Genomic DNA, 20,723 nt, shown 5'->3' with positions numbered 1-20,723 from the left:
AGATGGATTGTGAAAGGAGATACAGTATTACTCTAGGCTATCAACCAAGTCATGCCAGATCAGTGATTATTTATTTATAGCCTACAATTGAAGTCGTAAGTTTACATACACCTTAGCCAAATACTTCTAAACTCAGTTTTTCATAATTCCTGACATGTAATTCTAGTCAAAATTCCCTGTGTTAGGTCAGTTAGGATCACCACTTTATTTTAAGAATGTGAAATGTCAGAATAATAGTAGAGAGATGTAACGGCTGTCCTCCTCCGATGGAGGAGTAGTAAGGATCGGAGGACCAATGCGCAGCGTGGTACATGTTCATGCTCTTTATTAAAACAAACCATACCAGGCCAAATGCAAAACACAACATAGAAAACGGAGCATAGACAAACCCACCCAACTCACACCCGACCATACTAAAACAAAGACATAACAAAGGAACTAGGGTCAGAACGTGACAGTCCACGTCCCGCGCCAGAGCCGCCACAGCGGACAGACCCCCCCCCCCCCCCCCCCAAAAAAAAGGTGCGGACTCCGGCCGCAAAACCTGAACCTATAGGGGAGGATCTGGGTGGGTGTCTGTCCGCTGTGGCGGCTTTGGCGCGGGACCTGGACCACACTTCACCATAGTCTTTGTCCGCCTCCTCACCCGCCTCTGTGGCCTCTTTCGAGCGGTGACCCTCGCCGCCGACCTCTGACTGGGGACCCTAGCAATGGATCCCGAATGGACAGGAGATTCCGGCAGCACCGGACAGGCGGGAGACTCCGGCAGCACTGGAGTGACAGGCGATTCCGGCAGCTCCTGGCTGACGGATGGCTCTGGCAGCCTGGTGTGGGGGGCTGCCACCGGAGGGCTGGTGCGTGGAGATGGCTCCGAATAGACCGGACCGTGAAGGCGCACTGGAGTTCTCGAGCACCGAGCCTGCCCAACCCTACCTGGCTGATTGCTCCCCGTAGCCAGGCCAGTGCGGCGAGGTGGAATAGCCCGCACTGGGTTGTGCTCGCGAACCGGGGACACCATGCGTAGGGCTGGTGCCATGTACCCCGGCCCGAAGAGACGCACTGGAGACCAGATGCGCTGAGCCGGTTTCATGGCACCTGGCTCGATGCCCAACCTAGCCCGGCCGATACGAGGCGCTGCGATGTACCGCACCGGGCTATGCCTGCGCACTGGGGACACCGTGCACCTCACTGCATAACACGGTGCCTGCCCGGTCCACCTCTCTCCACGTTAAGCACGGGGAGCTGGCGCAGGTCTGCCATGCTGCCATGCTGCCTCCTCATACCACCGCCTCTCGGCTTTTGCTGCCTCCAGCTCAGCCTTGGGGCGGCGATATTCTCCAGCCTGTGCCCAGGGTCCCTTGCCGACCAGAATCTCCTCCCATGTCCAGGAGTCCTGAGATCGCTGCTGCTGCCCGTTACCACGCTGCTTGGTCCTTTGGTGGTGGGTGTTTCTGTAACGGCTGTCCTCCTCCGATGAGGAGGACTAGTAAGGATCGGAGGACCAATGCGCAGCGTGGTACGTGTTCATGCTCTTTATTAAAACAAGCGAACACTGAAACAAAAGAATAAACGACAAGTGAAATAACCAACCGAAACAGTTCCGTGTGGAACACACAGACACAGAAAATAAACACCAACGAAACACAAGTGGGAAAACGCTACCTAAGTATGATTCTCAATCAGAGACAACTAACGACACCTGCCTCTGATTGAGAACCATACTAGGCCAAACGCAAAACACAACATAGAAAACGGAACATAGACAAACCCACCCAACTCACGCCCTGACCATACTAAAACAAAGACATAACAAAGGAACTAAGGTCAGAACGTGACAAGAGAAGGATTTATTTCAGCTTTTATTTCTTTCATCACATTCCCAGTGTGTCAGAAGTTTACATACACTCAATTAGTATTTGGTAGCATTGCCTTTAAATTGTTTAACTTGGGTTAAATGTTTCGGGTAGCCTTGCACAAGCTTCCCACAATAAGTTGGGTGAATTTTGGCCCATTCCTCCTGACAGAGCTGGTGTAACTGAGTCAAGTTTGTAGGCCTCCTTGCTCGCACACCCTTTTTTAGTTCTGCACACAAATTTTCTATGGGATTGAGGTCAGGGCTTTGTGATGGCCACTCCAATACTTTGACTGTTGTCCATAAGCCATTTTGCCACAACTTTGGAAGTATGCTTGGGGTCATTGTCCATTTGGAAGATCCATTTGCGACCAAGCTTTAACTTCCTGACTGATGTCTTGAGATGTTGCTTCAAGATATCCACATAATTTTCCTTCCTCATGATGCCATCTATTTTGTGAAGTGCACCAGTTCCTCCTGCAGCAAAGCACCCCCACAACATGATGCTGCCACCCCTGTGCTTCACGGTTGGGATGGTGTTCTTCGGCTTGCAAGCCTCCCCCTTTTTCCTCCAAACATAGCGATGGTCATTATGACCAAACAGTTATATTTTTGTTTCATCAGACTAGAGGACATTTCTCCAGAAAGTACGATATTTGTCCCAATGTGCAGTTGTAAACCGTAGTCTGGCTTTTTAATGGCGGTTTTGGAGCAGTGGCTTCTTCCTTGCTGAGCGGCCTTTCAGGTTATGTCTATATAGGACGTGTTTTACTGTGGATATAGATACTTTTATACCTGTTTCCTCCAGCATCTTCACAAGGTCCTCTGCTGTTGTTCTGGGATTGATTTGCACTTTTCGCACCAAAGTCTCTAGGAGACAGAACGCGTCTCCTTCCTGAGCAGTATGACGGCTGCGTGGGCCCATGGTGTTTATACTTGCAAACTATTGTTTGTACAGATGAACGTGGTACCTTCAGGTATTTGGAAATTGCTTCCAAGGATGAACCAGACTTCTTGGCAGATTTATTTTTATTTTCATGGTGTCAATTAAAGAGGCACTGAGTTTGAAAGTAGGCATTGAAATACATCCACAGGTACACCTCCAATTGACTCAAATGATGTCAGTTAGCCTATCAGAAGCTTCTAAAGCCATGACATCATTTTCTGGAGTTTTCCAAGCTGTTTAAAGGCACAGTCAACTTAGTGTATGTAAACCCACTGGAATTGTGATACAGTGAATTATAAGTGAAATAATCTGTCTGTAACAATTGTTGGAAAAATTACGCACAAAGTAGATGTCCTAACTGACTTGCCAAAACTATAGTTTGTTATAACAAGAAATATGTGTAGTGGTTGAAAAACAAGTTTTAATGACTCCAACCTAAGTGTATGTAAACTTCCATCTTCAACTGTATATAGACTATCATCATTTATCGAATAGTCATCTAATAATATCTCACCTATATTTCTATAAAGAAAGAGAGAATCCATCCATTAATATTTTCGGTAACACTTTACTTGACACCCAGCGCCATAACACATTATGACACGTTCATAACCATGTCGTAGTATGTCATTACAGCTGACATAAACTGTCATAATATGGTCATCACACTGTCAAGACCTATATATTTACACCTCTTGTGACATATATTGCGTTATTTTATGGCTGGTTATGACATGGACATAAGAGTGTCAATACCCACATGTATTTAAATGTCTTTTTTCCCTGCCAAGAAGTTTCCTTTCGTTTGAAAGTTTGTTTCTTAAGTCCTTTGTCGCTGTTGTAATTCACTCTTTAAAAGTCCTGTTTGTTTTTCATTATATTTGAAACAACTTGTAGAAAATACACTTTATGACACTGTCAAGAAGCATTATGACCCTCCTGTGTCACTTTACTTCGACTAAGAAAATACACTTAATGACACTGTGAAGAAGCATTATGACCATCATAATCATATAAGCCAGATAGGCCTATCAGTCAAAAAGAGGGTGTCTTGTCCTGCTCCTGAAATCTGTTCCATTCATCCCAGTCATCAGAAATAGAGCATTGAGGTAGGTGCATTACTGACGTCAATGTGTACGCAATTACAATGATAATTTAACATGGTCAATTACAGAAAATGTTTTAAAACATTAACATACTGTTGACAAGTACGCTATGGTGTAATGGAATTTTTTGCCTTGTGTGGTAGGTTTTGTGGGTTTCGACACTCTTATGTAGACGTCATAACAAGCCATAAAATAACGCAGTATATGTTACAACAGGTCTAAATATATGTGTCATGACAGTGTTATGAGCATATTATGACAGGTTATGACACATTATGTCAGCTGTTATGACATATTGTTATTATATTATGACATGTGTAATGACTTTGTAATAACGTGTTATGGCGCTGGGTGTCAAGTAAAGTGTATTTTCAAACAGGGCCTCAGATTAGCTAATGTGCGCATGCAGGAGTGGCCCCTGAGTTGCCTCTCCTCTCCTTTTATTGAGTGTGGTCATGTAACCTACAGTACGTGGCCTTTGTTTGTGCTCATAACACACCATGGTTGTTAAAATAGTGTATGCCTATAGTTTGAAATTGCCAGGGGGAAAACACACACCAAGGGGAAACTTGGTGTGTGTTGTTGTGTGTGCGTGCAAGTTATTAGATAATTAGATTGATAAGCGTGAGTGAATAGTGAAGCTTGTTTGAATGAGTGATTTAGATCATTAGATTGATGGCCATTTGTTTGTTTTGTCCCTACTTTTTACTGCCCACACACACACACCTGCATACACATACACACACAACCCGGCCGTCTCTACCTATGTACAGTATGTAACCACGGTTCCTCCTTCTGAAAATATTATTATGTGCTAAAATAGAAATAATTTCCTTGTTACTAAAGCCAATTCTGAAGCATAGTTTCACCAGGTCATCTAACTGCAGGCATTTCAACGGTGGCGGGCGTGCACAGCAGAAGGTAGCCAGGGAGACATGCACTTCCCTTATGTTTATCTTGAAATATAACTGAGACTTTATTCTATAAATAAAATGTTGACTTTTTTCTCTAAATATTCCGTTTTTTCTAGCAACATTGCCACTTAATTCTCAAAATGTAATTTAGACTTTATTTTCTAAATATTGTCACTTTTTTAAAGTACTATCGTGCAAAAAATAATAAGCCAAGTACCACCACCCGTCGCTCTCTACTTGAACCTAATACTCTTCCGTACAAAACTACCTCCATACTTCTATTCGATTGTACGGGTTACCTTCAGATGAGTCCAGTGACACTTGTGAGGGTCATAGAGCAAAACGGAGAACACCATTGTGTTCGTGAGAGTCTCCCCTTTCCATATATTGGTTCCTAATAGTTAGGAATCTACAGATGTTTTCGTGAGAAGACCCATTTTCGGGATGTCTCATGGTCTGACAAACATCGCTGTAGCTCGGTCACTTTCCAACGCAGATGCGGAAGGCCGCCACGGGCGGATGCGGTGGATTGAGACGCAGGTCATGCAAAAAGCATGATATCTAGCTTACATTGATGGATTTTTAATGGGGATTTTTATTTATTTTGTCACTTAGATTGACGCACGGGTGCATCAATAGACTCTTAAGGATTTTTAACAACTAAACGTCCTACTCTATCTTTACCCCATTTTATACAGGATTTATTGTGACCTTAGACCTCCCAACTTAGCAGGAAATCAACATTGGAACAAAAACACTTCACTCACATCTCTGGAGTGACAGATGGACTGTGGCCCTCAGATGGTGCTTTTCGTAAACACGACACCTCAGTGCCTCAGAGCTGACATGTGCTGTCCCGATCAGTAATTGGACAGATTTGTAGATCCTTCCGCATGATTGGATCCGTGGCAGCGGTGCGATGATGCGGCTCAAGTAATAGGCCACTGTGAATCGCCTGGCACATATTGTCTGGCCTCCCGTGGAGAGTTTGATTCGGACAAAAATACCCCTGATCTGTAATGCACATTGGTACATCTGGAATAATGGGTGAATATTGGAAAGGCTAAACCCTTTAAAATAAAAATGAAAGATTGGCTCCACATTTTTTGCCCATGAGGCTTAGCCATAAAATAGCCTCAAAGTTTGAGCACATTCAGAAATGTCTGTTTCTTTGAGACTGTAAAATCTGCGTTAGGCTGGCATTAATGGTAAAGGATATACATTTGCCTTGATGGCACTATAATCACCATGGCACACAGCCTTTCCCTCCCCTGATCCAGACAATACAGACAGCTAGAGAACAGATCTGTCGTAGTCCTGCTTTAAACTGGATCTTTTAACATCTCTCCATCTCTGTGTACCTTTGATCGTTAGATCTTTCCGTAATTACACCCAAACTGAATGGTACCATTTGAACCATGGATGGAGTGTCTAAGTGTTTGATGTGTTTGTCCTTATTGACTCATATGCCATGACTGTAGAATAGAATAGACAGAAGAGAAACATTTCTCGGCATCCCACGGCATTATGATACTGGTCAAAATGTTGTCTTGACTACACAGGAAAATCAGAGTGAATTTCACACTTTCAAAAATGTTAACATTTAGATAGTGTTTCTGTAACCCTATACAGAATAGAAACTGTACACAGGCTGTGTGAAATTCACAATACACTGGAGTGAACTAATTAGTATTTCACTCTACTCTGGAGTGAAATATAATGGAATGGCTTATGGAGTAAAGCCAAATTTGCATATTTCCCAGGATTACTTTTTTTGTGAATTGTGGAGTTTCCGCCCATGGCTGTATTTGTTAGTGGCACAGACATGGTTGTTAAAAACTTTCATTTAAAAGGTCCTAGGTAAATCTTATAATTAAAATTAAACTATGACAATACACTATACATTACATACTGATCATAAGGACTTTGTTAGCCTAGTTTATCCTAACTCAGCAGTGTTAGGAAACTCTTGTTTTAAAGGCCACTTCAGGTCTGCATATCACTTTATGCTGGATTGCAAAGTGATGTGATGTGTAATTCCTATTGGAATCCAGATAGTGTTAGGGCATCCAATCTTTGGAATTTCTATTATCCAGCAACCCACATTCAGAATGACTTTCAAGATTGGTAATATAGACTACCTAAACCCATTTAAACTGGAACAACCATTTCAGTAATGGATGTAATAAATCGAACTAACTGATTGGATTAGTTTACAAACATTTTTGCTCTTTATCTTTGTGTAGCATAAGATTGATTGATTGACTAATGTACATGCAAAAACAGATATGAAAATAAATCCTAAAAAATAAACCCGCAGTAGAGCATGCTGGGAAATATGATAATGACAGGCTTGGATTTGATGGGACTGTTTTATGAACCACAATGTAAAGGAATAACTCTGGTTATTAACACCAACACTGGGTGTTATTTTACAACACTGAGTCTTAATTTCAATCTTACAGAGTGAATTTAACTCCTGAAAAAAAAAATCAACACTGGCCAATTCCTATTCATTTTCATTATGCGAACCTAAAGACTCCAACAACAGAACAGTCGTTGACATCAGCTTTGATTAATAATTTGATGGAGTCTTTGGAAAACACGTGCATAAAATCGAATTGAATATGAATGTTGTTTGCATATATATCTCTTCAAATACTTCCAACAAAATTACAATAATATAGATATCTGGACTGCATGGACAAGAGTGTAGAGTAGACTGATGTGGTTGACGTCAGCTTTGATTACTGTGTTCTGTTGTTGGAGTCTTTAGGACACATGCGGGCGTTCGCATAATGAAAATGAATAGGAATGGTGCGTATCTCTCCAAAGGGCACTAAAGCTGACGCACGACTCTGACTGCGGTGAAGATGACTTGGAGGCGAATCTAAAGCTCCAACAAGTTGCTCAGAGTCATTCACTGCGGGTGCTGAAAGGAGAGATGAAAAGCAGCAACGGGCGTGCGTTGTCACTCCTCTTTCCATCATTTGCTGCCCACGGTGAATAGCGGCGCGGCTGCTGCTGCGCACAAACACACAGACCCACGCGTGCGCTCCCTCCAATCCACACGTTTTCATCTCTATCTCGTTCATTCCGGTTCCAGTGATCAACCGGGGGTGACAGAACACGGCTCTGTGAACATCACCATTCAGCAATGCCTTATAACGAGCATTAGTGGCAGTAGGAGAAATGTGTGGCTGACAGGTGCTATGGTCAAGCTGCTGCGCTAGGCTAGGGGCGAAGAAGGCGGAATGAAAACAGAGGTGGCGGGGCTTTCTCTCCTCAGTCAAGTGGATTGTTAAATGTTCCTTTCTCTTCCTTTGACGAACATGCTTTATTTTCAGCTGGTGATCATGGCGGGGACGGTCATGCTGGCATACTACTTCGAGTACACGGACACGTTTAACGTGCACGTCCAAGGGTTCTTCTGCTATGACAATGCCTACGCGAAGCCTTACCTCGGACCGGAGGAGTCCAGCGCGATCCCTCCCGCTCTACTGTATGCGCTCGTGGCAGGGGTCCCAACACTTGTGGTGAGTTTGTCTATATTCACTATTTCTATGATGTGGGTATATTTGAATAGGCTCCAGATTTATACTGTTAACATTTTTCGGAAAAAAAATCTACCAGAGGTTAACGTTCATTGGCTAATTTCAGTTACAATTGTTTAATTTGCTTGTCTATTGGAAATGAACTTGCATAATGCAATCGATGAAAATAGACTGTGCTTAGAATATAAATCACAACACTTGCAGACAGCAATTGATTCCTGTCTCGACTTGCCATAGCAAGCAATTACTGTAGCTTATACAAGTTGCTTCAGACTGGTATTTCATGTTACTGGCCCTCAAGAAACTGTACTCTGTATCTTTAAATCAGGATCGATTAATTCATAGATACATAAAGGCCTGGATGAAACATGCAAATGAGTTATAACGTCAGCACAAGGCTAGAAGTCTTACATCAGTGGTGGCACAACACACATGTATAGGGGGCAATAATACTCAAACAGATTTAGGTGCCTTCATATGATTAACGTTTCCCTAGGCTCAATTATACCACCTTGGGGGCCATGGCCTCTTTGATGCCAGACAGGCTTTATTACAATGTCCTGCTCTATTTTATGGTTTCATTAAGGAGATTATGTCCTCATTCCATTCAAGCTGTCAACATGGAGCTTCTGCACTTTTGCAGACAGTATTTCTGCGCCCCAAGATGTCACCCTATTCCCTATATAGTGCACTGCTTTTGTTTTGACCAGAGGGCTCAAGTGTAAAGTGGTGCACGGGAATAGGGTGCCATTTTAGACCCTGCATAGGTCTGTGGTCTATGGCAAGGGTGTTCTAGTCCAGGAGTATTCAACTCTTACGAAGGCCGGAGCCTGTTGGTTTTCTGTTCTACCTGATAATTAATTGCCACCATCTGGTGTCCCAGGTCTAAATCAGTCCCTGGTTAGAGGGGAACAATGAAAAAACACAGTGGAACTGGCTTCTAGGTCCAGAGTTGAGTTTGAGTGTTTTAATCAATAGGTGATATAGTTCTAGTCATACTTTCTTCTTAAAAAACACCACTGACTGTAGATTTTCCAGTAATAGGTCAGGCTATGGTTAAAGTCCAGTTATTTTTATACAGTATATGCATGCTTAGTACTGACTGTACACAGAGTTCTTCCTTTTTTTGACACCTATACCTGACTTTTCTTGCATAGACAAATAACAACACCCACATGCTGCATCCCACACACTTCCAGAACAGACAGGAACCTAATATAGAAACCATAGATAATATTGCAGGCTCTATGACAGAAACCCTCTCCTTCAAAGCACTGCAGAATGCAGGCTAATACATCAGGTATAACCATGATAATTCTGTAGACTATACCTCATTTTAAAAAAGTAACCTTTATTTAACTAGGCAAGTCAGTTAAGAACAAATTCTTATTTACAATTACGGCCTAGGAACAGTGGGTTAACTGCCTTGTTCACAGGCGGAACGACAGATTCTTGCCTTGTCAGCTCGGGGATTCGATATAGCAACCTTTCGGTTACTGACCCAACACTCTAACCACTAGGCTACCTGCCACCCGAAGTATGGCACCCTATGCTTGACTCTCACCACCCCAGATATTTGATGAAGGATTATGTCTCAGGCTAATGATCACAATTTGTAATCTATTTAATAACTATGTTTAATAATGCTTTAGAGCATCACCTCAAGTCTTGATTATAAGGTGTTGGGTGTCAAGTTTCTCTATTTGAAAAGTGTTGAAAATGAAGAAGGATGGTTCTTTCTGCAAGCCAAACCCAATATGGTTTCTGGCCACTGTTCTCCATGCATGATGACATTCATGCCTCTGCAGATGACAAGTATTTGATTGACAGGATGCTCATAGGGGACATTCCCTCTAGCCTACAATGCTGTGGTTGTTCCCTATTCCTGAAAGAGGTTATCACTTTGGAGACTCACTGGCATATTTTAGAGGTTGCTGCTTGTCAGGATTCCCCGTTGGATAGAGTGTGGTTGTAAGTGACTCTTCTTTCATGTTATGTTTTGATTTGGGGCGTCTCCAGTCCAATGCATTCAGATGCATTGTGCTTGCATTTAAATATTTCAGATCCCATCCGCCATATTTTCCATTTGTCTGACATTTTTTGCTCTTTGTTATGTGGAGGATGGTGTTGAGACATATGATTATGTCAGTGTTGTAGTGTAACTGTGTTGTAGTGTAACTCACTTATGTTGAGCTTATCTAAAATATACAATTGTATTATACTAAAAACGTTTTTTGATATATTCTATGTTGAAAATCTAGTCGTTATTTGAGATAGCACTGACCGAATATGGGATTTTGTGGTAACAGGTACACACACGTACTCATGATGCACACACACACACTAAGCCAACTGACTGAAAGTGTCTGTAAGACGGATGATGACCTAAGCAGATTCACACATTCAGTTCCATCCCAGGCTGGATGAAAACTCTCTTGCTGCCACATAGAGTGTGTGTGTGTGTGTGTGTGTGTGTGTGTGTGTGTGTGTGTGTGTGTGTGTGTGTGTGTGTGTGTGTGTGTGTGTGTGTGCGTGCGTGCGTGCGTGCGTGCGTGCGTGCGTGTGTGTGGGGGATCTATTACAAAGTAGTGTTGGCAGAGAAGATACTGCCTCCTTAAAATGTGCTGCTCAGAAATGTCTTATTGGATTTACAGTGGAAGTAAAACCAGAGGATTCTGATTGGTCGGCAGAAGGTGTACTGAAGTTTAATAGACGTGGGGTTGCCTATATATTGTAATTGGTATGTACAGCAGGTAGACACTGAAACTGTATATGCTGCAGACTTTCTTGCCACCTTATTCCCTATGCAGTGCACTAGTTTTGACCAGGGACCATTTGGGATAAAAAGCAGTACACTACAAAGGGATTAGGTAGGGATAAGGGATAGCACAGCCACTAATAAATACTGCATTCTCCCTACACTGCAAAAGTTTGATCTCAGACACAGTTTACGCAGAACTTCTCACCACTTGAATAGAAGTGGTGAAATTTGTAGTGAGGTTTGTTAGCAGAGCATAGCTGAGTGGGGGGTGAATGTCTTTAAAACAGTGCTCGCTTCTTGACACACAACTTAACGAGACAGCATGAGTAATGTAAGGTAGAGAGATACAGTGCAGTCTGCCTTGTGCTTATTCCTACCGTCTGATTGACACATTCTGCAATTTCTGCTCAAAATCTGCTCAAAAGTTTTCTCATTCAAAGAGAGTACTACTGTTCTAGTTGTTGATTTAGCCCACATTGAATGTTTTGAATTCCGCGTATTTGGTATGTAGGGCAATGGTATCTCCTTCTTCATAGCTCATAATTTCAGTTTGATGGTGGATTGATGAGTGGATTGATGAGTATCATGGTATGTAGGTTGGCTGTTCGCCACTGAAAATAAATAAATAATTATCATTTTTCTTCCAAAGCCGATCAGTGATTCTGTTCTGCTGCAAGTCCTATCAACCCCTGGGGTTTGGTTGTAGTTTTAAAAAAACTTACGCTCAATCTCAAACCCAATCTTTTATTTATGACCAATATGCAAATCTCCATCTTCGTTGAAGAACATGTGATTAGCATTTCAGGGCACACAATGGTTTAGCTTAGGGCTATGAGATATCATTGTGTGGTGGTGATGTGTGGTGGTGATGTGCTTAAAAAGTAATGAGAGAGAGAAAGAGAGGGATGGGGGGAGGGGACTTAACCCAAGAGCAAGGAGCAACAACACCCACAGCTAGCTAGCTAACTTTCAAAGGATTAATATTCAGAGTACATATAAATTCCTCATATGAAACACTTCAATAACCCTCACTAATAACCTCCAATGTGATGGATCTGGCTCATCAATATGGAATACAGTTGGACTGATGGCTGCCTCGAAGCCTGCCTGCCTGACTGTCTGAATGCCTGACTGACTGCATGGACAACTTCAAATACCCTTCGTCCAGCCAGTGACTTAGCCTCTCAGTGCCAAACGTATTAGGATACAATGGACAAATTGGTCACACTGGGTGTACTACTTCAGGTCTACATGAAGACATATTGAGTCATACTGGCCTCTTAAGCCATCAGAGAGAAGGCTGGTTAAACAAACACCATTTTGCTCTCCTTTCACCCTGGACCTGACAGGCTTTAGAAGTCACAGGGAAACTGGGACAAATGGCCTACGTCGCTAAGGGAACAGTAGTGTGTGTGTGTGTTTGTTTATGTGTGTGTGTGTGTGTGTGTGTTAGCGCTGAGAAGGAAGTCTAGATGGAGACGTGGGTGGCCTGTTAGGCCGTGGCGGTCACGCACCCACGTCAAGGTGATGCGATGCTAAGTGATGTTACTGGGACGGGGTAGCAAAGTGACCGTTACCCATCTGCATCTCAGCTCACAGCTGTGTGTGTGTTTGTGTGAGTGTGTTAAACTACATACACCTCTGCGTCAGCATGGGGCAATGTTAGTATTGGATTCCACATCAATGGTAGCACACACACACACACACACACACACACACACACACACACACACACACACACACACACACACACACACACACACACACACACACACACACACACACACACACACACACACACACACACAGCACAGCACAGCACAAGGGTCAGTTTGATAGTGTTAAAGACAGTATCGATTCAGGGCCAGGCCGAACACCAACCAGGAAATAAATACATTCCCATCACATCAGCAAAACGTAGAACGCCAGCTGAGCAAAACGCCATAAAACAGCTTAGTAATGTCAGTCTAAGCAGACACAGACAGCCACACTAACTAGTTTAACTGCTGTCCTCATATTACTTAGAGACTGTAACATACTGGAATTGCTTTTGACTGTAATTTAAGCTATAGGAACTGTGGTTATGGAATAAGAAGTGGTATTGTGATTGTGACAGGGTGAGCAATGCAGTTTGTGTCATATCTTAGCATGAAGCCAATTTAACTCAGAGAATTATCATTAAATGAAGATAAGATGCTCTACAACATAATGTCTGGTTTCAGTTCTATCAGCCAGGTATACAGTGCCTTGCGAAAATATTCGGCCCCCTTGAACTTTGCGACCTTTTGCCACATTTAAGGCTTCAAACATAAAGATAAAGATATGTATTTTTTTGTGAAGAATCAACAACAAGTGGGACACAATCATGAAGTGGAACGACATTTATTGGATATTTCAAACTTTTTTAACAAATCAAAAACTGAAAAATTGGGCGTGCAAAATTATTCAGCCCCTTTACTTTCAGTGCAGCAAACTCTCTCCAGAAGTTCAGTGAGGATCTCTGAATGATCCAGTGTTGACCTAAATGACTAATGATGATAAATACAATCCACCTGTGTGTAATCAAGTCTCTGTATAAATGCACCTGCACTGTGATAGTCTCAGAGGTCCGTTAAAAGCGCAGATAGCATCATGAAGAACAAGGAACACACCAGGCAGGTCTGAGATACTGTTGTGAAGAAGTTTAAAGCCGGATTTGGATACAAAAAGATTTCCCAAGCTTTAAACATCCCAAGGAGCACTGTGCAAGCGATAATATTGAATTGGAAGGATTATCAGACCACTGCAAATCTACCAAGACCTGGCCGTCCCTCTAAACTTTCAGCTCATACAAGGAGAAGACTGATCAGAGATGCAGCCAAGAGGCCCGTGATCACTCTGGATGAACCGCAGAGATCTACAGCTGAGGTGGGAGACTCTGTCCATAGGACAACAATCAGTCGTATATTGCACAAATCTGGCCTTTATGGAAGAGTGGCAAGAAGAAAGCCATTTCTTAAAGATATCCATAAAAAGTGTTGTTTAAAATTTGCCACAAGCCACCTGGGAGACACACCAAACATGTGGAAGAGGAAACCAAAATGGAACTTTTTGGCAACAATGCAAACCGTTATGTTTGGCGTAAAAGCAACACAGCTCAACACACCATCCCCACTGTCAAACATGGTGGTGGCAGCATCATGGTTTGGGCCTGCTTTTCTTCCGCAGGGACAGGGAAGATGGTTAAAATTGATGGGAAGATGGATGGAGCCAAATACAGGACCATTCTGGAAGAAAACCTGATGGAGTCTGCAAAAGACCTGAGACTGGGACGGAGATTTGTCTTCCAACAAGACAATGATCCAAAACATAAAGCAAAATCTACAATGGAATGGTTCAAAAATAAACATATCCAGGTGTTAGAATGGCCAAGTCAAAGTCCAGACCTGAATCCAATCGAGAATCTGTGGAAAGAACTGAAAACTGCTGTTCACAAATGCTCTCCATCCAACCTCACTTAGCTCGAGCTGTTTTGCAAGGAGGAATGGGAAAAAATGTCAGTCTCTCGATGTGCAAAACTGATAGAGACATACCCCAAGCGACTTACAGCTGTAATCGCAGCAAAAGGTGGCGCTACAAAGTATTAACTTAAGGGGGCTGAATAATTTTGCAAGCCCAATTTTTCAGTTTTTGATTTGTTAAAAAAGTTTGAAATATCCAATAAATGTCGTTCCACTTCATGATTGTGTCCCACTTGTTGTTGATTCTTCACAAAAAAATACAGTTTTATATCTTTATGTTTGAAGCCTGAAATGTGGCAAAAGGTCGCAAAGTTCAAGGGGGCCGAATACTTTCGCAAGGCACTGTATGTACTACATACTAAGTCCCCTATAAGTTATAAGTGTTATGTGCAGTGCCTTCAGAAAGTATTCATACCCCTTGACTTTTTCCACATTCATTTTATAATGACTTCCTGATCTCTGTACCCCAAACATGCAATTATCTGTAAGGTCCCTCCGTCGAGCAGTGAATTTCAAGCACAGATTCACCCACAAAGACCAGGGATGTTTTCAGGCCAGGCCAGGCTTCCAATGCTTAGCAAAGAAATCAAATAAAATAACATGCGCCGAATACAACAGGTGTAAACTTTATTGTGAAATGCTTACTTTACAAGCCCTTTCACAACAATGCAGAGTTAAAAATTAAGAAACATTTGCAATTTTTTTAAAGGAAATAGTAACACAATAAAATAACAATACCGAGATTATATGCAAGGAGTACCAGTTCCGAGTCAATGTCTTTTGGTCCCAGACTTGGCCCTCTGGTACCACTTTCCATTTCAGTAGCAGGGAGAACAGTCTGTGACTTGAGTGGCTGGAGTCTTTGACAATAGGCCTTCCTCTGACCCCGCCTGGTATAGAGGTTCTGGATGGCAGGGGGCTCATCCATAGTGATGTGCTAGGCCGTACGCATTACCCTCTGCAGTGCCTTACGCTCAAGTGCCAAACAGTTGCCATACCAAGCGGTGATTCAGCCAGTCAAGATGTTCTCAATGGTGCAGTTGTAAAACTTTTGGAGGATCTGAGGGCCCATGCCAAATCTTTCAGCTTCCTGAGGAGGAAGAGGTGTTGTCGTGCCCCCTTCATGACTGTGTGGTGTGTTTGGACCATGATAGGTCCACGGGGAACTGATGTGGACACCGGGAGATCTAACCTTTAGCTCAGTGCAGATGTTGCCTGTAATCCATGGCTTCTGGTTGGGATATGTACGTACGGTCATTGTGGGGATGACGTCGTCAATGCACTTATTAATGATGCCGGTGACTAATGTTGTAAACTCCTCAGTGCCATCGGATTAATTCTGGAACATATTCCAGTCTGTGCCAGCAAAACAGCTTCGCTTCATCGAACCACTTCTGTATTGAGTACGTCACTGGTACTTCCTGTTTGAGTTTTGTATGCGTCTTTGTGTGTGGAATAAAGGTGATCTAGAGTTTTTTTTGCCTATAGTTGCACAGGTGACATGCTGGTAGAAATGAGTTAAGACATATTTCAGTTTTCCTGTATTAAAATCCCTGGCCACTAGGAGCACCGCCTCTGGATGAGCATTGTCTTGTTTGCTTATGGCCCTATACAGCTCGTTGAGTGTGGTCTTAGTGCCAGCATCGGTTTGTGGGGGTAAGTAAACAGCTACAGCATTATTTTATAGTATGAAGAATGCAATTGAACATATATTAATAAAATAGAAAGGATATGTAATGAGAATTTTTATGTTTGTGCTTTTCTTCTAACTAATTTCTGTGTTCTATTCAGGTGCTGTTCTAAAAACCAAATTCTGTGTTCATGCAAGTGGCTGACTGAAAGAATCCTCACTATCAGTAGCTGAAATGTGGCAGTACGCCCAGACCTTGTTTTGAGAACGAGAACGAAAGATATCTCAGTTTCAAGGTCTCAGCTTAGAGAGAAGAAGCCTCGTGAGGTATTGGTCTGACACATGTTATGAACCATTATTGGTTGGTCACATGAATGAAACAAAACGTTAATGATGACTTAATTATGCTAAGTCATGCAAATATAACGTTTCTGTGTATAGCCATATATAAGACAACTGCTTGGACTGCCCAAGCAGAGCTTCTGATTGACATGTGTACTATGGTGCATTGAGTTGTTTGGAACCTCTCCAGCTCGCTGACAAATAAACAATGATTGATTTCAAGATTGACTTTGAGTGTCCCGGTGTAAGAATTTCTACGACAGATATTCTCTCCAAATGATTTGAGTGAGTTCGCACATGAGGCTATTCTTTGTTAAACGGTTAACAAACAAATAGATACTCATGTATGCTTAATTTAGAGTTATTTATGTAACTTTAGTTGTGATACAAATGTTGGGCTCTATGTTTCGATTTTTTATACATTCTAAGGCTGCATGATGTGACTAATGAGTTGAAAAAGTCGCATTAAAGGCATGAGCTCTGCTTTGTTTTTTTGCACAGGCTGTACACACTTCATCAGTCTCTCATTCACAATTTGACAAGGACTTGATAATAACTCAAATTTCCCGGCTGCATCCCCTTCGTGTGGCCATAATGCCTACTAAAAAACGGTATTTTGTGGACAGTGGCCGTTGTGCCCTTGCCTGAATATAATAATTATAATTCCCTTCTCCCGCTTGCGTGCCGAAACACCTCTCACTCACATGGCTAACTGTCACGTGAGCGGGTCTTTTTTACAGGCTACAAGTGAAGACGGACACATCAGGGACGAAACTGCATGTGTCCTTATCCAATTCCGAGGTGCATATTGAAGAACTGTCCATATTTACTTTTCGTGAGCCAACAAGATGAGTAGGCCTACCGAACAGCAAAAGCACTAGCCTTTGTCAATCTACTATCCCCCATAGTACAAAAGTTGACCTATTCTATTTTGTGTGAGATTGTCTCAGACAGTTGTGGGATGCCATAGATACCAAATTAATTCAACCACTAGCATCAAAAAACTGTTTTAAGCAATGAGCCCGACACAACAGATTAGAAGGTTTACCTTAAAATGTTGATAAACTATTTCTTCCCATCATAAGCGCAGCAATGCGCACACGGTAGTAGGCTATAAGCAACAATATTCCATTAGCAGGAAAACACCATTCTCAAAAGTGACCACGAATGCGATTATGTATTGCTTTTATTATAAAGGTGCATTTTTATGGTGAAAATTATCTTCCCCAAACTTGACACTCACGAGCTGTGTATGTATTTCACTTAGGCTCTACACCCGTTGTAAAGCAGATTAATGTGCTTGATTAACCTCTACAGTGTCAGTGGGTGCACAGTTATGAACTTGAAAATGTATTAATAAACCAATTAGGCACATTTGGGCAGTCTTGATACAAACATTTTTACAGAAATACAATGGTTCATTGGATCAGTCTAAAACTTTGCACATACACTGCTGCCATCTAGTGGCCAAAATCTAAATTGCGCCTGGTCTGGAATAATACATTATGGCCTTTCTCTTGCATTTCAAAGATGATGGTACAATTGTGTTTTTTGTCTTTGTATTATCTTTTCCCAGATTTAATGTGTTATATTCTCCTACATTAATAAAAAAATTCCACAAACTTAAGTGTTTCCTTTCAATTGGTATCAATAATATGCATATCCTTGCTTCAGTTCCTGAGCTACAGGCATTTAGATTTGGGTATGTCATTTTAGGCTAATTTAAAAAAAAAAGGGGGTGCATCCTAAGAGTTAAGAAGTTATTTGGCCTCTTCACAAACCTTATCAAAGCTTATAGGTCTATGGGCTAGGCTACATGTGTGACTATGATTTGGTTATCATTCACAAGTAATAATATATCATTCACAAGTAATAGGCTAATATTGTCACTATTCTTGATTTAATCTTGTATTTACATATATTAAATAGTATATGTGTGAGATTTGTTTTGATTTAGAATTGACCGTTATCATGCACCTGTCTCGAAACAAGAGGCTGCGGAAAAAAATACATGTCTTCTATGCCCTTAAATCGCGAACAGAGGACGCTTTTCACGTGGTTCATTTTAATGCCAACCAGATAGGTTGGTTATACACCTGTTGTAAAGAGAAGCAATGTGCTTAATATTAGTAAAGTTGAGAAATAAATATAGTAGGTCTAGCCCATAGAAAGCTTATAGGATCCTGCTCTTTTTAATAGAGGCCATCACTCTACTCATCACATCTCACACAATTGCCTATCCTATATAAATGTTGCGCAACATGAGCTCATTGGCTCTCATGAAGTGTTTGATTCGATTTTTGGTTACATTTGCAGTGATGTCAGAGTGATTAGAGGAACAATAGAGTCCGGAGTACCAGGCAGTTAGCAAGTTTGGTAGACTACCAATGACCATCAGCAGCATCAGAGCTTGGAAAGGCCTAATTACCGTGACTAAACGATCACGTGGAATCGCCTGCCGTCATGACTCGTGACCACCCGCGTGGCGGTAATACGGTCACCGTAACAGCCATAAACAGGACAGTAAGTACAGTCATGACCAAAAATATTTTTTCAAGTAACTCACAATTTTCCCCTAAAATAAGTTGAAATTGACCAAAGTACTTAATCTCCACAATTCTTTATTTTACTGTTAATATTACAGAACCTTTGTTTTTAATTCAGAACTTAGTATATCCATTTAATTAGAAAATTAATCGAAATGGCATTCACAAAATTATTGACATGCTAGACTTAATATTTGGTAGCACAGCCTTTTGTCAAAATAACTGTGATCAAGCGCTTCCTATAGCCATCGATGAGCTTCCTGAACCTCTGTACTGGCAGTTCACTTCTTGTGCGAACTGCTCCAGTTCTCCCAGATTTAAAGGGTGCCTTCTCCCAACTGCTGTTTTCAGAGCTCTCCACAAGTTTTCAATGGGATTTAAATCTAGTCTCATTGCTGGCCACTTCAGAACAGTCCAGCGTTTTATCTTGAATCATTCCTGGGTGCTTTTTGAAGTTTGTTTGCGGTCATTGTCCTGCTGGAAGACCCATGACCTTCAACGGAGACCCAGATTTCTGACACTGGCTCTGACATTGCGCTCCAAAATGCTTTGGTATTCTCCTGATTTCATGATGCCATGCACACGTTCAAGTCACCCAGTGTCAGAGGCAGCAAAGTAACCCCAAAACATCAACGAACCTCCTCCATGTTTGACTGTAGGGAAGGTGTAATTTTCTTTGAAAGCTTCATTTTGTTTTCTGTAAACATAGAGATGGTGTGCTTTACTAAAAAGCTCTAATTTGTTCTCATCTGTCCACAGGACATTCTCCCAGAAGGATTTTCTCATGCTCCGGTGTGTTTTTGCAAATTGCAGTCTGCTTTTATTATGTCTCTCTACCGTATAACCCCCTTTCATTGAGTCGACGACGGATGGTGCTAGTTGAAACTGTCGTACTTTGTGTCCGAAGGTCAACTTGAATCTATGTGGCAGTTGATGAAAGTGCTTTCTACACCATTCGAACAAGGATTAAGCTAACATTTAGTCAATTATTCGGATTTGTTTGTCTTGTTCAACTGCAAACCAAAGACATACATACATGGATACCAAAATATGTTTTAATTTCAACAGTTTTCTGGAAGAAATGTTGCATTATTTGAACAAAGTGCAAGGGTGCCAATATTTTTTTGCAATGACTGAATAAATAGAATAAATGCTAGGATCAAACCAAACTCTACATTATTTCAAAGATGTGACAATTTTTACTTCATGTGTGCTTTTTAATGCCTGTTGTAGGCAGTGGGTGTTATTGCCTTGATGATGACAGATTGTTAAGTAGATAACAGACAGCAATGATTCAATACCATTGGATAAAACTATCCCACTGTCCAAAGGTGGTTAATATCAGACCAGGGTTCAAATACTATTTCAGGTATTTCAATTACTTTTCAATACATTTCAAAACAAGTATTCAGACAACCTTTATAAAAAAAACAAGTAGTTAAATAGTAAAATGCATTTGGAAATAAAATTGGAACGTATTTGAAAATACTCCAATACACTGACTCAAATACACTCCAATGCATTTAACCCATGTATTTGAAAATAGTATTTGAAATAAGTATTTTAAAATAC

The 20,723-nt window shown here is 41.6% G+C and overlaps 1 protein-coding gene across 4 annotated transcripts in view; it reads left to right on the top strand.

Moving 5' to 3' along the window:
- Positions 1-20,723, top strand: part of plppr5b (phospholipid phosphatase related 5b) — a 109,822-nt gene that overhangs the window by 28,927 nt on the left and 60,172 nt on the right. For 2 of the 4 annotated variants that reach the window (XM_021620529.3, XM_021620526.3), the window contains exon 3: positions 8,166-8,354. In XM_021620529.3, the coding sequence (XP_021476204.1) occupies positions 8,166-8,354 (189 nt within the window). Of the gene's footprint in view, positions 1-7,736; positions 8,085-8,165; positions 8,355-20,723 lie in introns of those variants that run through there. The other 2 variants (XM_090189756.1, XM_021620530.3) reach the window with 2 other exon arrangements.

Source organism: Oncorhynchus mykiss, chromosome 11 (assembly GCF_057628025.1).
Source record: "Oncorhynchus mykiss isolate SJ-2025 chromosome 11, ASM5762802v1, whole genome shotgun sequence".
Taxonomy (NCBI): domain Eukaryota; kingdom Metazoa; phylum Chordata; class Actinopteri; order Salmoniformes; family Salmonidae; genus Oncorhynchus; species Oncorhynchus mykiss.
This window is presented reverse-complemented; position numbering and strand designations above follow the sequence as displayed.